General features: G+C 40.5%; 1 protein-coding gene across 2 annotated transcripts in view; it reads left to right on the forward strand.

Moving 5' to 3' along the window:
• The window catches only part of whrna (whirlin a), a 134,873-nt gene that overhangs the window by 34,332 nt on the left and 74,619 nt on the right, over positions 1–25,922 (forward strand). For both annotated transcript variants that reach the window (XM_028417797.1, XM_028417798.1), the window contains exon 2: positions 22,615–22,833. In XM_028417797.1, coding sequence (XP_028273598.1) covers positions 22,615–22,833 — 219 coding nt within the window. The remainder of the gene's footprint in view (positions 1–22,614; positions 22,834–25,922) is intronic.

Consider the following 25,922-nt stretch of genomic DNA (forward strand, 5'->3'; position numbering starts at 1 on the left):
CCTCAGTGTCTTCTCACATTGCAAAACTTGCTGGAAGTAATGACGGTGTTTTCATTAGTCTTATTTTCTTTTAATTTATACGAGTAGAAGTGTGCATGTGCGTAGGTGCGTGTGTGTGTGGTACAAACTCGGTGTGGGTGTCTGGAAAGCACTTTGTGTTGCAACGTTATGTAGGAACGGTGCTATATAAGAGTTTGATTTGATTTGAGTTTTATACAAATATCTGGCAACTTTATGAATTTAGCATATTTAAAGCAATCGTAGTTGCCCAATTTGTTACTAAATGATTAAATGTAATGCATCCACACTGATAGAGCATAAGTGTGGGGCAAAGGTTCACAAAGGTTTGTACAGTTTTGTTCAGTGGACATTCAGTACTAGCAGATCTATAGTTACAATTCTAAGGTGTGCATCATACAAATGGTGCCATTCCATTTAACACCTTGAAAACCCACAGGCTTTTTATTGGGCAACAATCTGAACTGGAAAAAACATGGTCAAAACTAACCTGTAAGTGTGGTGTGTGGATAACTCCTGGGGGATACACAACTCTGCAGAATGGGGGCATCTTCCAGGCTCTCGCTGCCACAGTGTGATAAGCCTTTGGGTCTGAGGTTGCAGATCAGATGTTGTCAGTTTTCTCGGACAGTGTTTATATGCAGTCAGAGGACTTAAAGCACCACATATGTTTTTGACTCATTAAATTTATTAGTTATTACTCAAATTCATTTGGCTTAAATCTGCAGCATTGTTTAGGGAAATGAAAACAGTGAATTCCAGCTTAAAAACCTTATCCCATGTGTGAAACATGACAGTGGTAGTATCATGGTTTGACCCTGTGTTGTTGCATCTGGAACTAAGAATTCTGATCAATACCATCAAATTCTGAAGGACATCTGTCATTGATAGTATTAAATGATTGCTGTGTTGACGTGGTGATGAGGACAACAAAAAAGAAATATAGAGACATCATCTGAATTGGTGACATTTAAGGAGGCTTATGAATATTCAGAGAGAGACTGACTGCCACTGATGTGGAGGAAACATCATCCTGATCGTGTATGCGAGAGAGAAGGAGGGTGTGAGGTTGATAGTGAAATGGATAGAGGTAGAGGCTGTGTTTAGATTGGTTCGTGGGGATGTGCTGTAGCCGCTGGAGTTAATTTTCTGCATAGCTGAGCACTGAAAGCATGAAAAACAGCTGGGTAGATAGCCGCTCGTGTAAGACAGAGCGGCACCGCAGGATGCTGGGAGGGCTGTTTGATGGGGGTGTGGACGTCCTCAGGAGGTTACTGCAGTGAGGTCTCGGAGGGCTTTGAATGGGGTGCGCAGAGGTACAAAGCACAGTGAGAGGTGGAATTTTTTGAGTTTCACTCTGTGATTCCAATACGACAGAAAGTGTCCCACAGAGCATTAAATGTACAGTCTAATTCACAAAATAAATAGCTCGCAGGGTTTTGCAAGCACTGTCTTTGTAAACAAGCAAAAATACTGTGCCACATGTATTTCTCTCACAGCAGCTTGTTATGTGAATGCAGGGTACAGTGTTGATACTTGGCATCTTGGCTTTGACCTTGTCAACCCCCGTCAGAGTACAGTGAGCTGAGCTGAGCAGAGCAGAGCAGAGCAGAGCAGAGACGTGGGGTTTGAAAATAACTTCCCTCCCAGGGTAAGCCATTCTGAGAGCCTACAGGTGGATGCTGGGGTGCTAATGAAATGCAAAATGTGGCAGCAGTGAGAGTTCTCTGGAGTTCAGTGGGGTGTATTTCAGAGCACAGAAGGACGATGGCAGGCTGATATTCAGCCTCAAAGGAAAAGGTAACATGAGGTTGATATTTCAGACCTTTAAAACAAAGCATGTGTGCATATTTCTCCGGCCGCATCTCATGTGTTTATGGTCCCTCATGGACCTATGGACTCGTCACCTTGGTAACAGCAGAAGGTAAAAGTTTTAAACATTATGAATTTGTGTGTTTTTAATGCCTTAACCAATAGTTTCTGATATCATACACCAACCATGAGTGAAAACAAAACGTAACCAGGAGTAAAAATGAAATTAGACAGTGAGAACAAAATTAATTGCAGTGAGTTAAAACTCATATCTGATCAGTGACTTTTTAAACCACTTGCCTGCATCACTTAATTAGTATAAATTCAGGTGGTCTTCGAATGAATTACAAATTTGACAGCATTTGTTGGACTGTGATAGTAAAAAGAATCTGCAGCTGATGGAACAGTTTTGCCCGTATGAAATGAATCCTTCAGCTATTGGAGCCTTCTTACTGTAGTTAACCACCTTGCATCACAACTGATCACTGTGCCGAGTGCAGCAGGTGTGTAGAAAAACATTGGTGACAGGTCAAGGTAATATACTGCATGAATTTGGCTGCAATAGATGATAAAAGTGTATAATTTTTGGCTTTGAGAGAGGATTAATCAGACAGGAGGAGGTGGGTAAGAAATATTAAGTGCACTCCTCAGCATTTTAACTCATTACAGGCAGCGTTTCAAACCATGATCCTACTGGGAAAAAAAAAAACACCAACGTGGTGTGACCAAAGGCTCCAGTGTCATGTCAGAGAATTACACGTTTATTCGGGCTTAGTTTAGTTTAGACTTCAGTTGATAAGGACTGGGAAGAGACAGGAAATGAGACGATGATGGAACATCTCACATCTGAGAGTGCTGTGCTGGTTGCAGGGAGCATCACGCTCTCTGTTGTGCTTGATTGGCTGAGAGATAGAAGGCTTGCAGTCTAGATGGAACGGTTCAGATCAGAATTTGAAACCACTGAGGGCTTAAACAGCTCCTAATGGAAGGGCAGAGGAGTTAATTACTTCACAGTGACAAATGAGGAGCATGAAGGCAAAATCTCAAGCGCTCTCATATAGGTCTGTGTTGTATTCAGACATATTTGCAACAATGACAGATTGAGAGCTATTTCCTCTTTAATTAGGACGATACAGTGTAGCTGCTGATGTCCAACTCATTCCACATTCCTCTGAATAGTGACTATTCTTCCAAGAAAAAACAAAACAAAACAAAATGAAAAAACAACAAATCTGGTGATTTGTAATGAGTACAGCCAACATCAAGTTGAACACTGGTTGTGTAACAGGATGCAGGGCCTCTAGAAAAAAAATGTCCTTGGCCACAAGACCAGTACGGATGCTGGAAGGCCGACTCAAGCACTGCAAGGTGATGCACATAATGTCATCAGAGGGGTAGATGTCTGAATGTTGCATTTATTTGCTTTTTTTATGTGCTTGTCCAAAAATTTTTTTTGGTAACTACACTCAACAAAAATATAAACGCAACACTTTTGTTTTTGCTCCCATGTTTCATGAGATGGACTTGAAGATCTAAACTTCATTCCAGATACACAATATTACCATTCCTCTCAAACATTGTTCACAAATCTGTCTAAATGTGTGATAGTGAGCACTTGTGCTTTGCTGAGATAATCCATCCCACCTCACAGGTGTGCCACATCAAGATGCTGATCTGACATCATGATTAGTGCACAGGTGTACCTCAAACTGCCCACAATAAAAGGCCACCCTGAAATGTGCAGTTTTGTCTCACAGCAAAATGCCACAGATGCCACAAGCATTGAGGGAGCGTGCAATTGGCATGCTGACAGCAGGAATGTCAACCAGATCTGTTGCTCGTGCATTGAATGTTCATTTCTCCACCATAAGCCGTCTCCAAAGGCGTTTCAGAGAATATGGCAGTACATCCAACTGGCCTCACAACCGCAGACCACGAGTAACCACACCAGCCCAGGACCTCCACATCCAGCAGGTTCACCTCCGAGATCGTCTGAGACCAGCCACTCAGACAGCTGCTGAAACAATTGGTTTGCATAACCAAACAATTTCTGCACAAACTGTCAGAAACCGTCTCAGGGAAGCTCAACTGCATGCTCGTCGTCCTCATCGGGGTCTTAACCTGACTCCAGATCGTCGCCGTAACAGACTTGAGTGGGCAAATGCTCACATTCGATGGCGTCTAGCACGTTGGAGAGGTGTTCTCTTCACGGATGAATCTCGGTTTACATTGTTCAGGGCAGATGGCAGACAGCGTGTGTGGCGTCGTGTGGGTGAGCGCTTTGCTGATGTCAATGTTGTGGATCGAGTGGCCCATGGTGGTGGTGGGGTCATGGTATGGGCAGGCATCTGTTATGGACGAAGAACACAGGTGCATTTTATTGATGGCATTTTGAATGCACAGAGATACCGTGATGAGATCCTGAGGCCCATTGTTGTGCCATACATCCATGAACATCACCTCATGTTTCAGCAAGATAATGCACGGCCCCATGTTGCAAGGATCTGTACACAATTCTTGGAAGCTGAAAATGTCCCAGTTCTTGCATGGCCAGCATACTCACCGGACATGTCACCCATTGAACATGTTTGGGATGTGCTTGACCGGCGTATACGACAGCGTGCACCAGTTCCCACTAATATCCAGCAACTTCGCACAGCCATTGAAGAGGAGTGGACCAACATTCCACAGGCCACAATAGACAATCTGATAAACTCTATGCGAAGAAGATGTGTTGCACTGCATGAGGCAAATGGTGGTCACACCAGATACTGACTGGTTCTGAGTCCCCAGACCGCCAATAAAGCAGAAACAAAATGCACATTTCAGGGTGGCCTTTTATTGTGGGCAGTTTAAGGTACACCTGTGCACTAATCATGATGTCAGATCAGCATCTTGATGTGGCACACCTGTGAGGTGGGATGGATTATCTCAGCAAAGCACAAGTGCTCACTATCACACATTTAGACAGATTTGTGAACAATGTTTGAGAGGAATGGTAATATTGTGTATCTGGAATGAAGTTTAGATCTTCAAGTCCATCTCATGAAACATGGGAGCAAAAACAAAAGTGTTGCGTTTATATTTTTGTTGAGTGTATAATCCAACAGAATCTGTCACAGTTAATTTGAAGAGCAAATTAGAGTGCAGCCATTCAGAGGTGGACGTATCATTAACATGACTTTGTGGAATTGTAACAACAAAATAGATTTCTCTCTTGACACTTGATGTGAGGTGTTCTGTACAGAAGAATGGGCTAAGATCCCTCCAAGCTGTTGTGGATGACTGATAAACAGTTACAGACAGGTTTAGTAGTCCAATTTGCTTGATTGTGTCCTTTTTGTCTATTCTCAAAAATTGCATGAAAACTCTTAATGTTCCGGGCAATATTTATGCAGAAATGTAGAAAATTCTAAAGGATCCACTGTGGTTAATTTAGCGTTTGTGTCTGTGTGTACTTAATTATGAGTATATATTATGTATGCTTTTTGGATACACTCAAATTGCTTTGGAGCCACAACCAAATAGTGTTAGGACCAGCTGTAGTTGTACCAGCAAAATAATTGAGAATATGCACAGCTACTTTTGAAAAAAAAATAAAAAACTATATTTATAACTGTGCCTCTATCATCCTTTAATAAAAAGTCACTGACAGGGATGATCACTTGGTGTGTGTGCAGTCTATTTATCCCTACTGCAGCAGCTTTAAGAGTGCAGGTGAACACAGGTGGGAAACCTGTGCAAACTACTAAAAGATTCACTGGTTTGTGCAGCATTATTCATGACCACCTGTCCTGCTCAGCTGTACATTGTAATTGGCTGCGACCCTTAAGTGTCCACGGACCCGCGTGGCATCCTTTACCTCTCGGTCCCTGAGTGCTGCCTATTTATTAGTGCTGACTGCGGGATTCTTATTGCTTCCCTAGTCAACTAGTGGCTCCATTTAAAAAAAACACAGTCAGTATGTCCATAAAGTCATATTGAATAAAATCTCTAAATGGCTTTTAACTTGCAAGGCACGTGGGGAACAGGGGGAGCTCGTAAAGAAGGTGTGTTGAGAGGAGGAAGGTGCGGCTCTGCTTTAAAACGTTTTACCCAATGAGATTCGTCAGCTAGAAAATAAGCTGTGATTGCAGTTTTGGCCATGGATGATCTGGTTTATTACCTTGTGTAATGTTTTGCTGCACCTGCTTGTGTTTATCTTGAACTAAGTGATTCCTCTGGAAATGGGCTAAAACGATAAACATGGCGTTAGCTATCATTTTCCCATCAGTCACTGGGTATAGACAAACTGTTGCAGGGACGACTGACATTTCAATTTGTTACAGTGAGAGTCACGTGTGTTATGCCCACCACACACCAATGATTTTATGAAATCAATATACAAACAAATGTGATTTTTCCTGTGATTGACTACTTATACATACAGTTAAGCTCTTCTGCTGCGCAGCTTCTATCTGGAAACGATACAGAGGCTTACTGCTGTGAGTCCTCCGTGTGCCTTGTCATTTTTTTCCATAACAAAAGACATGCAAGACTTCATGGGAGTGCAGAATGAAGCTGTTTTCACCCCTCTTTCATCCCTCTGGTACTCATTTGCATCCCCTCAGTCTCCTTGCTCTTCCCTGCTGTATGGGCCTAAATCAAACACGCAGCAAAGCAGAACACTAAATCAAATACTCGAAGTACGAAGCTACAGAGGTTCGTGTGCCCTTGTGTTATGGTATGCTTTCTGAAATCATATTTGCTCAGTATGATGGCAACCAAGACTTTTGTATGTTATAGATATTGGTTTCACCTTTGTTTTATGAACCAGCTGCTACTGTAAACAGAAGCCTCGTGGTAAGGGTAACACATAATTTCACTTTAGGTCACAAAAAATGAAAAAAAAAGTTGTTTATTACACTGTAAAAAATGACATATTGCCAATTACTCTTTTTTTAGCAATTCCAATGTTCTGGTCTGTGTGAGATATATATTTTATGGTTCTAACTGGATGAATCCAACAGATGTTACAGCAGGGAAATATTGACTTTTACTAATACTAGAAATATATCTACCTTGCTTAAAAATGTACGACTTACAATTTTATCATTTTGAGTGTCATTTGCGTCACCTGTGAAAGTTCAAGTTGAAACATCTCTCCACATGCACACACACACAGGTACAGTGGTACAGGTTCAGTTTTGTTAAAAAAAGAAAAAAAAAAAAAGAAAAGCAAATCCCAAGTGTCTAAAAGCTATAGTGCAGATATTAACTTTACCATGGTGACAATTTAATAACTTTTCATGAGAATTGCAAGTATATATTTTATCTCATGTTTGTAACGCCACCTCATTATAAACTGTGAATGGACATTTCTCCATTGAGTTATCTCAGGTGTACAGAAGAACTGTCCATTACGTCACTGGTAGGTTTTTCCCTAAGGGAGACTCCAACCACTGTCATAGGCAGCCTGAACTCCTCTTTAGTCCAAATACAGAGTTTGTAAAGTTTTTGTGACAAACTGTCACAAAAAGGAACTAATCAAACCAATTCTGTTGGACATTTTAACATGGAGGTCTATGGGGTTTGACTCAAATTTTGGAGCAAGCCCCCAAAGGCCACAGTGGGAACTGCACTGGTCTAGTTCAACATCATTGGCACTTTGCATGTTAGCATGTTAGCATGCTTAAAATTGTGTCCTTGAGGGCAGCAGTGTGGTTACACTGACAAGTAGGGCAATCGCAGTGCACTATGAGTACCTGGGCTGTTTACTCATAAAAGTCTAAGTTCAACATGAATGATGGATGGACATAAAGTTATGTTGGTGGTGTAGTCACAATCAAACATGGGTCTCGGTGCTCCTACAAAAGTAGTAAACATTTGGGTTTACGTTATTTAGTAAGCTAGCCACCCATCCTTAAATATGATGCTCATGATAATAGTCCATATCCAGGACTGTCTGGTTATTTCATTGTTCAGTGGCTTGTTGCATTTTAGTAATTGTCTGTTGTGGTTTCATGTTTTCATTATGACATGGCAACACATCTGTGCACATCAAAGGTGACCTAGGACAAAGGCTGCATGAAGGATGTAGGAGTAGCGTGTGTGTGTGTGTTTGCATAAATGAATAATATGAAGCAGATCTTTTATGCTTGTGTGTAGTGTGTGTGTTTGTGACTCTCACTCTTCCCACTGATGTCAGACCTCAGGGACCTCCTTGGAGGAGGGGGGAGACAGACATGTTGATGAGAAGCCTGCAGCCGCTTATTTCCTCTCTGCTCTGCTGGATAAAGTTGACCCTTTGGCACCTGTTTGAAAATGAGAAAATTCATATCGTGCTGACTGAAGTTATAAAAGTAAAGTCTTCCTCTGGTCATCGATCATGAAAAACTGTTTTACTTAATGTTTAAAGATGCTTAAAAAAAGTACTCAATGCTCCAAGCTTTGACCTGCGATGGGCTGGCGAGTTGTCCAGGGTAGATACCATAGGCTCCAGCCGACCTGCGACTCTGTACTATACAGGACAAAGCAGGTTCAGAAGACGGATGGATGAACTCAAGCTGCTGAGAGGGTGGATTCCTACTTATTGGCAGCTGAGTTAGCAGGGGCACAGAAGCCCAATATTAACACTCTTGCATTGTACCTCAGAAGAAACAACAACACAACTGTTGTGTAACCAGTAGTATTGTAGAATTAGCACCACGTAAAGTGGAGGATGCTGACATTCTCAGACAAGCTGCTGATTGTGCTGCAGCTGAGCACTCATTCACTGCATTGATATACTGTATGCTCAGAGAGGGTGCAGGTTGGATTTAGTTGGTTGGGCACTTAAAAGCCTGTTTCTAGTTCCTGTTTTGCTTTCTCATCTGCGCCCATTATTTGCTGATGTTCACAGGATCAGACATATACATACACGCTTTTTGTTCCTTGAAAGATTGTTATTGTTACCCTTATGTGCTCTACTTTCTCAATTTTTCTCCCATATGTCGTTCTGGTTGGTATTTGTGATTTTGATTCCTTGTCTTTCTTGTACTTGTACCCGGGCCTGATAGTCACTGATTCTGGACTTTGGCCGGCTTTGATTGGATAAATGATTCTTTGCCTTGCCCCTGTCTTTGCCGTTTCCTACATTCATGTACTGTATTTTTGGTGTCTGAACCCTGCCTGTCCTCTGTATTGAAGTATCAGACTTTTACTTAGCCTTGTGTGTTTACACTCCCTGCAACTGTTAACAGTGTTAACTGTTAAAACAGGGTGAGGTTATGTTACACATTATAGTCTGGGTTGAAACACTAAAGACAGATTACAAGGCAAAAGATTCTTATCTGCAGATGCCATTTTGAGAAGTCCCATGTTTTTCTGGTAATGTCCAGCTGCAAGGTTCCTCTGAATTGTTTGATTTTAAATCAGCATACAGCTTCATTAGGAGCCTGATACCAGGATTTTAAAACTCCTGGTTTAATCAGTCAGAATCCTGCCAATCCTAATTTTTTTTTTTTGGATTTGAATGATTACTTGTTTTTGCATGTACGCTACTCTGTCTCTTTGGTAAAATTAAGGCTTACTTCTGACCATCCATTTTGCTGTTACACAACTGTGCCTCTTCTCTTTGGAGAATAAGTGTTGTTTAATTTGCCATGAATAAGGCAGACAGCCGATTATTATGCTCATCATATTTTCGTTTTATTCTTTACTTTTTTTTTCTACTTTTGATGCAGTAATTATCCTTCATCTTGGACTCATATTATATTGGTCATTAGGCTGAGAGCCAGCTCTAGACTCATATTTTGTAGCAGAAAGGAATAAAAAATTCTGTGAAGCAACATCGGTTCACAGTGCCAAAAGAAATCACAGAGAACATGCATGCATGCATACGATGCACAATGTGACTGCCTACACTTGTTAGTAATGCTCTTCAGGCATGAAAAAGTTCCTATCCCAGGTATCACGGTAGCAACTTTCCTTCCTTCGCAGCCTTTTGATCTTCCCACATGCCTGAAAACAAAGATAAACACACACAGGCTCAACTGCTCACGCACACTTGCAGACGCTCACAGTTTAGTGGTGCGTAATGAGACCACCTTATACTGTATTCAGACTAGCTGCAGCCTGTAGTCGCTGTTTTTCATAATTCATGGCTCTTGCCTGCAGACGTGTCTTTTAAGGAAATGAGGGCAGATGAATAAAACCTTCAGACTGACAAGATGTTGGTACATTTGTGGGCCTGCTGGTTAAAAACACCGCCCACTGACAGTGATGTCATTTGTTTGACCGCTGATGTGTGCGTTCATCGTCGGTGACAGCGTCGTCAATATGTCCTTCTTCTGATGCACAGCACAGTATTTTTTAACCTCATTACATCAACATTAATATACCTGCAGAAAAAAAAATCTACAAATATAGACACAGCCTGCCTCTGCAGGTAGATTCATCTTATGGATTTATATATATTTTTAAATAATAATGTGGTTCAGAAATGTCAGCCTGCATCTAAATCTAGAGGTGCATTAAAATACAGGTAATTATAATCATGCTGACTGGTTGCCATGGTGAGAGTGCCTGAGAATATTTGGGCTTAGCAAAGAGGGACTGTTAAATATTTCCAGCAACTCGGGCTCATGATCACCGAGGTACAGCCATTTGAATTCGTCATGCTGCTATTGTGACACCTGTAAAAATGTCACAGTGGATTGGGGTGCAAAGAAGTATGTTTAAAGGTTTGACATTGCATTCATACAAATGTGTGGCGATTAAAAGCTGTTTTATTACACAAGTGCGAAGAGGAAAAGCCATTTATCGGGCTGTTTTTTTTTTGTAATTTCTTTTCAAATCTGGCGTCGGCTGACACCTCAGCATATTAAGCTGATTAATAGGCAGGCACATCTGGAGGGAGCCTCATACTGAAAAACCTTGTTCTCTGATATATATATATATATATATATATCGCATTATGCACATCCTCTGTTTTACCAGTGATGATAGTGAAAAATGAAGAAGCGGGGATTGCACTGCTGTAAAGCAATAGGAATAAGTTTTGTGTGTGTCTTGATGATCTACACCTAACACCTTACCTTTTTTTTTTTTTTTAACCTTATCCAGTATTTTTTTATTTTTTTTATTTTTTTTCACATCAAATATAGCCATAGCACAGCTGGTAAAAACAACCCTTAACTACATGCCTCCTATATGTTAAGATGTTCCATTAGCATAACCATAAGCATGTGTCATATCTGGCCGACATTTAATCAACCAAATATTGCGTTTTTTCATAAGGACGTGTTGTTTAAAAATGGTGCTTTATTTTCTCATCCAAACAGACATTATTTGACAAATGTTAGGTTTTGATGACCTCAATTTCAAGTTTATTCATTATTTGTAATTAATAGGCCTAATATATAGGCTCGCCTCGCCTCCCTGTCTGATCCACAGGGAAGGTCATGTCAAATCAAGCTTATTTCAATTTATTACTGATTTCTAGAGCTGTATAATAAGCATGTTACTTGCAATGACCTGTCTATGGCTTATTATTTCATGTCCAATAATGTATGCTGAATTTAACCAAGTCGTCGTTGCACTTATGAAAAAGGCTATGCACCTCAACTCCATGCAAAGACAATTATGTTACATGAGCAGCTGCTACTTAGACTATTACTGTAAACATCTATATATATTTAAACAAAATGCCAAGACAGACGCTTTATATGTGTAAACACGCACGTATATGCCTTTTTCTGATTCTGATTGTCTGCTTTGGTACATGCCGCTCGACAAACACATTGAGCATCTTATGAGTCATTCTTCAGATGAGAAAATGAGGCATGACACCATATGCTTCACACGAAATGTTTATCATGTCCTCCATGTACACATTCTCACTCACTATCTCTAAATTCACTGCTGTAACTCCATTTGTCTTAGTAAGGCTCCTGGCTCAAGACGGTGATAATTATTCAGAAACATCCCATTTGATGTGTCAGACACTTTTCTGATGGCTGCGGGCGGAGTTCTCGTCTAAAGCGCGAACGGTACGTCGATGCGCCTGCGAGTGTTTTAATTGATTCAGTGGGAGCAGGCGGAAACAGAAGCAATTCACCTGCAGGCACAAAAGCAGCTTTTGTACGGCTCAGGACAAAAGAAGGTCCTTCAACATAACGCCAAGCTGGATGCAAAGAGTGGCACCTACTGAAATATCAGTAACAAACAGGCTGTTTTGTTTATGTTGATATTTCTGTGATGTCTATTGCTTTAGAAATCATTTATCCTGTTAATAATGTAACAGATGTATGAAAGCTGATACAGAAGGATGATGGATTCAGCCAGTCTTTGTTGTACAGTACGACACATGAAGAAATTCAAGAACACCGGCTGAGCATTGGATTGGCTGCTCTTGATAATCTGTCCTGTCTCTCTTTTCTTGCTCTACCTCTCAGTCTGTGTAAATATCATTGACAGATGTCGGTGGAGGCATCGTAAATAAAAGCCACTGAGAGATATGGCGCTCAATACAGGAGATATGAGAGGGAGGAGAGGAGCTATAGGTGGCGAGTTTGATTAATGAGGTGGTGTGGATGGGGCGTGGGTGGGGGGGTAGATTCACCCAGAGTCATTTTAGCCATTTTTTTTTCTCTTCAATTTCAAATTGAATTACATACAGAGGATGTAATAGTTCATTTATGCATCCTCACTTTTACAATTGACTTACTAGAAATAAGAGCAGCGGTTTGATCCGAGTGCATGTCTACCATGGGAATTTGTGTCGTCATAAGCAGAAACTGTGTGCATGTTGGACCTAAGCATCAACTTTCAGGGCTGAGAAATGAAGCCTATGAGGAAGTCGCCCTTTTGGAGATCAGTCCCCGACACAAAATTTCCTAACTGCCTGAGTTTCATAAATGGCAAAGAGTGTTTCTACTCCGAACTATGTGTGAATTTGTTTAAATCTTAATTCAGAAGATTGAAGCAAGGCGTCTGGACTTGTAGAGTTTTCTTTAAGACGTTTCGCTGCTCATCCAAGCAGCTTCATCAGTTCTAACTGTTTGGTGGGGAAACATGGTTTATATGTGGTTACAGACCTCAGTGGGTGGGTCTGGGTGAAACTTACAAAAAATAGCTCTAAAGGTTTCCATAATAACCTGTGTTGGTCTGACTGACTGTGTCGCGTGTGTCTAATGAATGGCTATGACTATGAGATTACAGAAGGGGGACAGGTTGACAACCCATTGTTCTTGAGGGACACATGTTGTAAGTAACTAAAGGTGAGCTCTATTCAAAAGCCAAGGTCAAAACTCAACACAAACTACAACAAAAGGCTAGAAACTAAGCTAAGACTGAGAATAAGACTTCGATGAAAGCACAAAAATAAAATGATGAAATAAATAACAAACCTAACAATGAATAAATCCAAAAGGAGGAACAGGAGGACGAAATGACAAGGAGGACACAACGACATGTAAACCACAAAGCAGGTAAGATAAACAATGATCCGACGAGGACAAAGGGGAGCACAGGACTTAAGGAGGGAGACAAGACACAGGTGGAAACAATCAGGAAGGAGCTTGTAATCAGGAGAGGCGGGAAACAGGAGGAAGTAAAGACACTGAGAACATACAGGGAGGACAGGACTACAAAATAAGACAGGAAGACGAGGGAACACTGAGGCAAAGCACAGGGAAAGGCAGGCAGAGAGAACAGACTGCAAAAGGAAGATGAACATATCAGGAGGGAGAGGAGAAGGAGGAACAAGTAGGTTGGAGGGCAAGGAAGGAAAAGGCTAATGAAAGAGGACAGGAGGAAGGAAGAAAGGCGAAGAGGAAGGGAGATACTAAATAATCTCAAAATAATAACAACAGGAAGGATAAACAATAAGAATACAAAACAAGGATCATGACACATGTGACTTGGAGGGAAACTTCCTGGGAATGGATGGAAGCTGCACTGTATGTGTTGGAAAGATGATGTCTGATTTTCCAGCTTAACATAGGTGGCTTCCTTGACTCCTCTTTCAAACCATCTGTCCTTCCTGTCTAAATTGTGTCCTTTCTCGTTGAGGTGAAGGTGAAGATTGGATGAGCAGCGAAACGTCTTCAAGAAAACTCCAGATGCCTCGCTTCAACCTTCTGAATAAATATGTCCTGGATGACTGAGAATCTTCATCAACATGTTTAAATCTTAATAGCATTTTAATGGGTAATTCATCTCAAGAGGTAATTCAAGAGTCCAAGATTTCATCGGTACACATGTTTATTTCTCCTGATATGTTGGGCTTTTTTTTTTTTTTTACCATTGATATCTATGGCTCGTTCTGTAGCTATTTTAGGAACTGCTTTTTTTTTTTTGGCATTTGCACATTAATTTTTCTGCCCTGAAGGCTGCTGTTGCCCACTAAATTCTTAAGCTTTTAAAACCCCTAGAATCCAGAACCCTGAGTCAAGTTGATTGTGCAGCTCATTATGCCTAAATGGCCCCAGCACAGACTTCATCAAGAGAAGGTACTCGGGAATAAAAACCATTAGCCCTAGAGTGCAAAATATAAAAAGAAACATTTACAGAGGCATGTTTTAGGTCCTCAGACGGCCTAGTAGGATTTAAATGTTATGACAGAAAAACGCTTGTTTTGAATTGAATCTTATTTCCCCACTTGCTAGCATTTTACAGCCATAACGATTATTTTTTTTTTATCCATACTGTTGTGTCTAAAGCACGCATCTATCTTTCACTCCTTTCACTTTAAAATGATAAACGGCAGTATTGTAGGCAGTATGATATATATTTTATAGCATGACATCCTGTGAGTGTGAGTGTGTGTGTGTGATGGAAGGACACGCTCCACAGCAGAATATGAGACAGGCAGAAAAAAAACGTAGTGTAGATACAGTGTTTACTGATCTTAACTGCTATATTTGGACTTTTTCCATGCATATTTACTGTCAGACTTGTTTTTGTCCTGTCCTTGTGTCCTACATGTACGCACACAAACTTGTGTTTGTTGCAGGTTGTCAAGGCCATTTATTTAAATTAAGAGACAAACAGGGAGTATGAGATAGATTGGGGGAATGGGAGGATTAGTGGAGATGGCTTGGGCAGAGCATTGTGGATGTTTTTCCTGTGCCTAATCCCTTTTGATTGATGATTCAGCTCCATTAAGTCTCTGTGTTTGTGGCCTTGTCAATTACTCATTAATCCTTCTGAGCATTTACTTCATTTGGGGCCTAAACTGCTCTACTACGTCCAACAAATGTGTGTGAGGAGGCTCACACGTGTGGCAAAAAAACTGTACTCAGAACAAAGACCTGTGTGTGTAAGTCATTATACTGTAGAGTTTTAAAGACATTTATTGTCTATCCTCTGTGTCCACTTGTTTTGGTGGTCACTTTTGTAGAAGATGGCGTACTTTAGAAAGTGTCCACAGCAGTGACGATGACAACTGAGCTCCTTCTACATGAAAAGGTAGTAAAATCAGGTGAATATGGCAGATGTTGGATGAGTTTAGATCCAAATGTTTGGATCACCTGTATAGTCATGTAAGCTGGAGCATTTTCCTTGTGAAAAGAGGTTAAATAGTGTAGTTAGTGTAGCAATGGTGAAAAGTTTAAAGCAAGCCAACTTGGACTTGTTCGTGTGGCTCACCATACAGCTGACTTGCTCAATTGTTGTTGCCTGATCTGTGTTTTGAAAGTCTACCAGCATGCTGTGTGTGCTGCAGATACCTAGTCTAAGCCATTAGTCTAGCCATCAGGGCCAAGCAGTGCATCCCTAGCTGAAAGAACTCACCAATTGTGTCCAAGCCCCCAAACCTTTAACCATGGTTACAAATTGATGGCGAAATCTCTCAGGCTCAGGACATTTGGATTTGGATTGATTTTGGATAACTGTATGGACACCTGCCTGGAAGATACCTGTCTCCATGGCAGTGCTGTACTTTTGTGCTATTCACTGATCTGTCAGGGATCTTGCCCATATGTGCCCTGTTTGTTGACAAGAACAACATTCTACTAGGACATTCTTAAATTATTAGTTCTTATATAATAGGATGGTTTTTGTGAACTTGCAAGGAACAGAAGCTAAGGTATGACCCTGGAGTTATTAGCTGTTACAGCAAACTCTGCTTTAGAATAAGCAGGAAAACATGTTGCATGTTTTCACTCCCTACCTGTTTTGGGTTCCTTTCTCCACACAGCTTTATATCTGTGACTACTGACCTGCTGCATCAGACTATGATTGATTGACTATGATAACTGAATTGCATTTTAGTCTTAGAATATAACAATAAAACTGAAGAAAATCATATTTTCATTATATATCTGACTCACTCGAGCCCTATAAAATAATAGTGTACTGTATACTGATTGCCCTGTGTGCCTTGACAATGACACATTGTGAGTTTTACCTGTCAGAGTGACACATGCACGCTCCGACTGATGTGGAAATGAGGGTGCGTTATTCCCGCGTTGGTTCTTTTGGCTCCTGCATGCTATTCGCCGGTCTCCTTTTCTCCCAAAGGCACAAACATGCGGATAGATGGATCGGACTTTGAAAATTGTGCCAACGCTGCACAGCTTCGATGGCTATGATCCATTCACGCCGCTGACACATCCGCTTTCCTCCCAGCTGCACTCAGATTTCCAACAAGCCATCAAACAAACACATTCCAGTTTTGTTACAGCTCGCTTGTTCTCTCTGCGGGCCTGCCATCGCTGCTGGTTGTTGTAATTGAACAAACACACTATGAACTCGCAACACAGCATTGCCAGCAAAGAGTAATCTGTCATTTTAATCTCCTAACCCTTTTCCAGGATAATATAAGAACCGAAATACTGATTTTGTTTGTCTTGTTTGTGTCAGGAGGATGTCACTGTTCTCTCATGTTTCCTGTACATCAAACTCAATCTCTCTCTGGCTGAGCTGCAGGATGCCTTTTTTTTAGTTTGTGAGTAGTGCCAGGCTGCACCACAGGTCTTCAAGGTTGAACTCACAATGAATTACATCCAGTAGCGTCTTCTGAATTTGACTCTGTACGTGTGAACAGGGAATTAGAAAATATGCATTTCAGCAGTATTCAGCGGTGACGGTAGCTGTCGGGGGTATCAGCATGTGTTTGTATGTTAGTAAGGATTTTTGCCACTTTGTGTGTGTGTGGGTTGTGTGGTCACAGCAAAATGTGGTCTTGGAGATATACTGTGAGTACTTCTGCAGGTGTCTTTTGATGGATTTTGTCAATGTGGTATCAATGTGTGAGTAAATGGCTGTAGTCTGAGGACTCACTGTGTACACATTGGTATGAATGTTGACAGGCAGACGGCCTCTAGTGTCAACTGTGCAAAATCCAAGCACAAGACATTTGACACAGCAGCACACCTCTATATTCACATTGTACACATGCTGTTTTGTGGACTGGCAGGCAGAGGGTAGGATATAGGATGTGTGTATATATGTCTGTGTGTATGTGCAGGTTCATCCTTAATACTAATCTAAAATAACTAGAAAAGTAAAAGCAGCCAGCAACTGAATATGAAACTTGTCATTTTGATTTTTCCTTTAACCAATTAGCAATAACATTCCTGATGGCTAGCAGGTGAAGTGACAACACTGATTATATGGTAACCATGGCAACCCTGTCAGTGGGTGGGACACATTAGGCAAGTAAGAGTAAAGAAAAGAGCTGAACTGGTAGCCAAGGCTCACTGATGCAATGGAAGGTGAAGTTAATGGTTGCAAGTTGTCATTGTCAGTTGTCAGTCCATTGCTGAAATTGACTAGAAGTGGATCATGCAGCTAAGGATGTTGACATCATGTTGACAGGATAGTAGGATGTGTCCACCTGGGGAACACATGGTACCAGGATGCACTATGGGAAGAGGTAGTGGTACGCTTTGGGAAAGATTCCGGTGTGACACCTACCTAAACTTTTATAGAAACAGTATTCCCTGATGGCAGTAGCCTCTGTGATAATGGCCCCTGTCATAATGCAACAGTGGTTCAGGAATGGTATAAGGAACACAAGTTCAAAATTCCCCAGATCATAATCAAGAGGAGCATCTGTGGAATGCCGTGTCTCGCAATTCATGGACATCCCCCTCCAAAACGTTTAAGACTTCAAGGATCTGCTAATATCAAATATGACAGCATACCTTCAGAGGTCTAGTGCAGTCTTTGTCTCCAGGGGTCAATTTTGATAGGAAAAGAGTGATATATGCACTATTAAACATTATATGGTCATAATGTTACAGCTGACAGTTTAAGTGTGTATGTGTAAATCAGATCCTGTATTGCTGACAGGTCTTCTCTGACTGCAGTAAATAAACATGGTGAAAGGCAATTTACCTTTCTGTGTGTTCTACCTGCACTGTCTGTATCACTTTCATGGATCTGATCATTTTGTGTTTACAGATTTGCGTTTTTTTGTTTGTTTGAGTGCATATTCTGATGGCACGCTTCGGTGCACTGGAGTTAGCCTGTGCTTGCGTTAGTGTGCATACACGACAAGTAATCAAACGTTTGAAATTATTAGGGACAATTAGCATTGAGTGGTTTCAGCTCTGCAGCCAAATTATCTGCCAGCACCAGAAGAAGAAATGCTTTTAACAGAGGACCTGTGGAGCAATTTCTTTAACTGTCATAAATCCACCTGTCCCAACCCGAAAACCTCATTTGAACTCCTGGACAGCCCTTGTGTTTTTGAAAAGGACACCAAGATGAGCAATGGGGCACAAAATTGCTAACTATGCTCATCAGGTTTTATCTAAATCATAATTAATGAATAATGTCAGATATTAACTTTATTATCAATAAATCGTTTTTATTATATAACATGAACTGTACTAAGGTAAAGTTAGGTGAGCCGTTGTTTTTTTGTCCGAAGTCTTTAATGTATTACTAATAGTTTTATACTCTTATACTCTGTACTTAACCGCATTTAATGAAACTTGATACCTCTGGCACAAGAATTTCCTTCGGGATTAATAAAGTTTTATCTTATCTTATCTTAAACTTTAATAGTATTAACAATTCTAAAATATTTTTATCCCCTTATTCCCTCCACTGGGGGACTTCCACATCACAACTTCCGCATCACAACATAACATATTTGGTATTTAGTGTAAAGAAATGCCTTAAATACTGCTATAAATATTGGGTTATTATTTCATGGGATCTACATTATTGTACGTCTGAAACAACTGTGTCAAGCCTCTTGTCTCAGATGGGCCTATGCAGCAGGTAGAAAAAAAAATAATTTATTTAAAAACTTTTTACTATCTGTACTATTTTCACCACACACTTTGATGTGCACTTTGCTTATGACAAAACTTAATTAATTCTGTATTTACTATAGTTTTGGAGCTTTAGGACTCCCAATTGAAAAGAAAAAAAAATTGCAATCCCTCCGTGGCAGTTTAATAGAGACTCTTTATATAACCAGGCTTTATGGTTTAATCCTTCAGGGCTCATAAGTAATTTCTTACTCTGTAATTTTCCTGACATCAGGTGCCTTTAAAGCTCTGCAGTATATGAGCGTGCATTTCTGATGTGATGGAATTGGATGGTGTTTTGGCTTTGTGCAGTCAGCTTTTGCGTACCAAATGGATTGCTTGGACTCTTTTCTTTCTATAGCATTGTCTGAAAGCAGTTTACCTGCCATTACTATTTACCATTATATTCCGCTGCATATTCCATTATTTTTTTCCTAGCACTGTTTGTTCTGCTTGTGGAGTCATGGTGAGCTTCATCTAACTCTGTGTCACAATCAGCACTTTCTCTCCCAGGGGTTGTGGTGTGTGTGTGTGTGTGTGGGGGGGGGGGGCATTTGGACCAGTGTACCACATCTGCTCTGTTGATTACTACTGTTTGTTATTCACAGGAATGGAAAGGAGGCGGCCTCAGCACCTCAACACCTCCATTACCTTCCATCTTTTCTTTTCTCCTCGTGTGTCACGTTGCCCGAACTCACTGTACTTCAGGTTGTTTCGCCTTCTACTTCCATTTCCTTTAAATGCAGTGAAGTTCCTTAGACCTGTTCCTTAGGCCTGTTTGGAGCTATGAATAAAAAAAAACTGTGATGCTCCAAAGAGAAAACGGTGTTCTTGGACCAAGCTTCAGATTGTGGGTGCTGTAGGGCATCTGGAAACCACAGTTTTGAATACTCATTGTCATTACATAGAATGTACCCTCCCTTAAAACAACTAATTTTGAACATAATTATAGCTGTATAGCTAGTATGTCCTACATATTCTGCCTTTCTTGTGTTTGACAATGGATGTCGAGAGCAATCTTAGAAGGCTGCAATTATTTTTTTCTTTTTTGTATTCTTCCTTATATTTTCCATCTTTAAAAAAACAAAAAAACAAATCCTGCCCCTTCTTTTTGGCTCTATCTTCTTTAACCACAGTAACTTATCAATGCAGGAGAAGGTGATGAGAGGTCTTTTGGCACAATCAGGGTTTTGTTGCCTCAGAATTGAAGTTGTTATCTTGCAGCACAAATCAAGATTGTGAAATTGATTCAGCCGGATCATTGCGTTCATTGAGATGGGCCTTCTTTTCAATCCGCTGCGCTCTGACAAGTAATAATTTTCGTTGTAGCTTGGAGCATATGTTAATAGGCTTTTCAACAGGAGCATTTAATGGTTGTTTGTAAGAGGGGTAAGGACTGCTTTGTTTATGGATTTGGTGACACATTTTTTTATTTTTTGGATTCTTGACATTTGAGGCTAAATTTGTTTTATGACACACGACTGCAGCACCATCCTGCATCCAGGGGAACTGTGGATACCACAAACATGTGGGTGTGTGAAAAAACAGGCGCAGTGAAAAGACGAAGAATACTATATTGTTCTCTATCTGGAGTTTAGCAAGTCTTAAAGTGAGGTAAACATATTACCTGTTACTGCTCGCGTTTGTTTTTGCATCTCTCTCTCTCTCTCTCTATGTGTGTGTGTCCCAAGAGGAGCGTTCGCCTCCGCACTGAAATGCATTGCCACAAAGTATAAATACTTCGTCCATCCCCAAACTGGGACATTTCACAAATGATCCTCCCGGTCTTGAACCCAGGACCTCTCACACCCAAAGCAACAATCATACACCTAGACAACACGCATTGTTGATAGCCCTAAATACATATATATTCGAGTACTGATCGGGAAGTAACGTCCGATTCTGATTCTGAGTCGGAATCCATGAAATTGGCCCGATTTCCAATCATGTGATCAGATCTGGACATCCCTGGTGAGTGGGGACTCACCATGATGGTAGCCAAAAATGGTGTCTACGCAACAGGGGTGGTTATCCTTACAAAATGTGTTTATTGTTATGAATCTGTGTCTTTTAAGAGGATTTTTTTACCCAGTTTTTAATGCCTAACTTTAACCAGCAGTTGTTTTTTATGCCAAATTCAACTGCTGTTAAGAACAAAGCCCACAAATCTCAGCAGTCCTTTGTTTCCCGATGCAAGGATTGGTGTTTGGCTGATGACTTGGGTTCCTCGCACTCACTGTGAGTCCACCATCAGTCGAATATGAGGCCGTCTGTCCCACAGAAGCTTGGCTGAAACTGGGTCATGCAGTAGTACAATGATCCCAAACACAGCAGCACATCTATGCAGCACAACAGAATGGCTGAAAAAGAAAAGAATCAAGGTGCTGCAGTGACACAGTCAGAGTCCAAACCTCAACCTGATTTGAAATGCTGTGTGAGAGCTGTGCATGAAGGAACGGCTGCAAACTTCAATGAACTGAAGCAATGCTGTAAAGAATACTGATAACGTCATACAGAAAATCATTACCAAACTTCCTGCTGCTAAAAGTGCTTCTACAAGCTCACATGCTTTGTTATGATCCAAACCATTTGATCAGCAGCACCTGGCTGCTACTTCCACTTTTAATTCCAACAAAAGGTGTAAGGGTGGGTTGAGTTTTTTTACACATGGCTTCTGTTTTTACAGCCTGTTCTTGCTAGAAAAAAGGAACATAAGATCAATATTTCAGTCTTTGAAAATCTAACGTTAGCTTGTATTTCTCCAGCTTCATCTTTACACATTAAAGGGGATGGTAGCTGAATATTACAACCATTTTGCCTTCTAAAATGTGTTTACTGTTATGAATGTGTGTGTTTTAACATGATATTTACCTGAACCCTTACCTAGTTTTTAATTTAGAATTTAAAGTAAGTCTACTTTCTTTTTACTATGACTCTAGTTGGCTTTCTGTTGGATTGTCTCAGGATACTCTCAAGATGAGATTCCTGCACACTCTAACCTCAGTCTATCTCAGTCAGAGGAAACCTGGAGACAGCCACAATATCTGCTTCCAAATCAGCAGTGTTAGTGATTATTTTTAGTCTGAAATGAAAGTAGCGAGTCCTGTTTGGGTTGGCGGTGCACAAGGGTAGTTTGATCATTAAGAGCTTCAAGCCTTTTTCGCTAGACCTCCAGGCACACGGGAATACATTGATCTGCAGAGGGACTGCAAGCTATCAGAGGGCAATGAGGCACAGCCTACAGCAATTTTCAGTAGAAATGTGTTAGAAATGTTGTGTGTGTGTGTCTCTGTGTGTGTGTATTCGTATATATATGTGGGATGGACGTAGAAAAAATTGGATGCCTCTTTCTGTAATTGTTAATTTTCTACCAAAAACCCCTTCTAGCCTGTCTCTAGACCGTATTTGTGTCCATGGATGTTAGCGTGTTGGTGTGTTATGGTCTTATTAAAACAAATTAAATTGACTGAATTGTTGCTGTGTGTGTGTATTTTTGTACTTTTGACTTGCACCCATGTAAGACATACTCATTTGTCCCTCTCCCCTCTTTCAGGTGCTGAAGGGCAGTAAGAAGCTCTCTCTCTCAGTGCGTTCAGTCGGGCGGATTCCAGGCGGCTATGTCACTAACCATGTTTACACCTGGGTCGACCCCCAGGGACGGAGCGTGTCGCCCCCTCCTGACCTCACCGAACATCGGAGCGCCACTCTGAGGAGAACCGACAGCCAGCGGCGCAGCAACATGCAGCTGCTGCAGGAAGGAGATGAGAAGAAGGTGAATGTTTTTTCTTTTTCATTTTCTTAAAAGTATAAAAAATATCAATATGTAAAAAGGCAAGTTAAATGAATATGAGCTAAAATAAGCAGTGTTTGATCTATAAACACTGTAACAAATATTTCCTCAAATCTAATCCCGTTTCCTCTGTTGGAGCATCGACTAATAATTTTGCTTTAGGAGTAGGCGTCACACTGTGAAACCAAACTTCAGACTAAGACAAGTCACATTCAGGAGAGTTTTTTTTTTTTTTTTGCTCCACTGATGAAGTTTTTGCAGCGCCCTGGCTCTGATCTCCACTCTGTTTCACTCCCTCTCTCATGTATCTCCTTGCACTCACAGCTCAGCTTGATGTTTTATTTTATAAAGAGAACTTCTTCTTCAATGAATTCAGCTTTGAATTTATTGGGAAACAGAACTTGTACCTGATTGGACAAGTTTTTTATTTAACATGGAGATGTATAAAGTTTTACTTACTTTTAGAGCAAGCCTCAAGTGGTCATGCAAGGAATTGCAGTTTTTCTCTCAGAACAGTAATTGACTCCCACAATACCTCACCCCGTCATCACCTTATGACCTGAAGGAGTCGTCAGAGCTGTTTAAAAGATTTATTACACTAGAACTTTCAATTTTTCATCAGCTGACAAAGTTGTACATTAATCTTTACTGCTTAACTGCAGTCAGTACAATGCAGATAAGATTTGGACATTTTGACAACTCATTATTGTAAGACCACTTCCTATTGGAATCGGCTCCATCAGCTCTGTGGTTTAGGGATGATTAATAGCTCTGCATTAAGCTAACTGGCACGCAGTGTTTTTAATACACAGCTGGTCTGGCAATGACAGAAGAGAGAGCCACAAAAGGAGGTTAATATTTTATTCAAGCCAACTGTTTACAAACTCACATTGTCTGTATTGGCGTTAATAAGAACTACAAAAGTAATTGTGAGATGTCTGTTAGTTGATAAATGTACTATGTGTTATGCTTTGTATTTTTCTCCAGACAAGTTCTCATTAATACACTTACATGCTGCAAAAATGTAAATCTATAGAATGTGTTGTCGCATTCAGGGTTGGGCTGATGGACATGACTGACATTATAATTGGGAGCCACCATCACCATGCCACACCTCCACCCTGACAGACATGCACTAACGATATAGTCTCTGCAATAGTTAACGTAAGAAAACTTTGCATGATTTGAGCACAGAACTGATGGATATGCAGGGTGCTTATCCAAAGACAGCCAGTGTCAGCCAGAGAGTGCAAAAATAAGGACGTAGTAGTCTATGTGAAACTGCCATCTTACACAGATAAGTCCTAATCATGTGTTGTGTGTGTGATGTGTCTCACAGTGTACTTGGTTTAAGCATAGTTTGTCCTAATCAGGATGACATAATAGAAGGTTGAGTATTGAGTCCTGGGAAACCCACATCACTCATTACATTACTTTCCAGCAGGGTAATGACAAATGGGGGTGGAAATTGTCACCATAGTACCCGAAAATAGCAGCAGCAGAAGAGAATATTTTTCTTAGAACATGTGTTTAATATCATAAATAATTTGTTTTTGTAACTTTAATCATGATGTTTACCTATATACTGACCTCCTTGTCTAAAGCCTAACTTTAACCAGTCATTTATAATGCCTAATTCCAACTGCAGCTGAAACACATTCAACTAGGAGTGTAAAGTAAACCAATGGTGTCAGCTGAGACTCTCCCCCACAGCGCTCTCTGATATCATCATGTTACAATCTTTTACTAAACACATCATCAAATATTATCATTCATCCACATACAGTAAAATATAGGCAGCTAAGAATACATCTTATCAAGTCTAAAGGGCTACAAAATCAGTGTAACATGAGAATGTGGTTTAATAATGTAAGCAAGGGTGCTGCTTAAAATTCAGGTTTATTCCTACTAATTCATGGGAAGTAATTGGTGGATTAGTATTAGTAGTATCAATCAAATGGTAGGCAGGCATGGTATTATATCAGTATCCGCAGATATTGGTAGCCAATAAGATAAAGATGTTTTTAAGTGTCACAAGTCACGAGTCACTAGTTTCAGCAGTTCTTATAAATAGAGCTGAGCACATTGGCAGTGTGTAGTTTACACTGAGCAACGTGCAGGTGCACAAGTGATTCAGTTTCCATACTTGTAGCAGTCAATTTATGTGTGCGGTGTAAGTCACAAATCCCTCCTTGGATTAAATTTTTTTTTGTGTCTGGAAGAAAGGCTGTATAAATGCTGCCTTATTTCCATTTCCTATAAAAGAGAGACGTTTACACCAATAGGACTCTTTACATATATTTCTTTAGAGAGTAACAGAATTGACAGCCCATGCCCGGAAATGCAGTAAGCCTTAAAGAGCTGCTATGCAGTGCCAATAAAAGTAGGATGCTGGTAATTAAACTATTCTCTATGTCCTGCATAAATGTCACAGAGAACAGGAATGCTTCCATATTCCTAAAGGTGAGCAAAGGTGTCTGGCTTACCTCCAATATGCAGACAATTGTTATTAAAGAACGGCTGGGAAATATGCAGTGAATAAAAGTAAGATTTCAGTGCCAGAGGCCAAGTCTACGCCAACGGGTGTATAAGAGGGATGAAGCTGACATTGTTTAATAGAGATATTTGCATATGTGCCATCATGTAGCTGCCAGAGTGCAACTGATTCCCCTTTTCAATCTTGGCAAGAGACAGCCGCATTAGGATCGAACCAAGTAATCAGGAGCCCTATTGTTATGGAGGAAAAGTACAACATTAAAGTCTGGCACAGCTAAGCCATTTGAAAACCTCTCAGAGTGGACAGTGTAAAATTTAACGGGCTCTATTTGCTTTCCAAATGTACATACAGTATTTTGGTGAATTGAGTTTGTTTGAGTAGCCAATAGTGAAAGATAACAGGAATTTTTATGTAGCCAATATATTACTGTCGCCATCTGGGTAAAAACAAAAGTTCCTGAAAATCTCGGACCAGACCCAAATATTGTCTGGATATTGGGTTTTCAATTTGCATACAAACATATACGAACAACAAATAGATTCAACTGCTGCAATAAAAGAGAAATGTCTGAAAT

This window comes from Parambassis ranga, chromosome 12, assembly GCF_900634625.1.
Source record: "Parambassis ranga chromosome 12, fParRan2.1, whole genome shotgun sequence".
NCBI lineage: Eukaryota > Metazoa > Chordata > Actinopteri > Ambassidae > Parambassis > Parambassis ranga.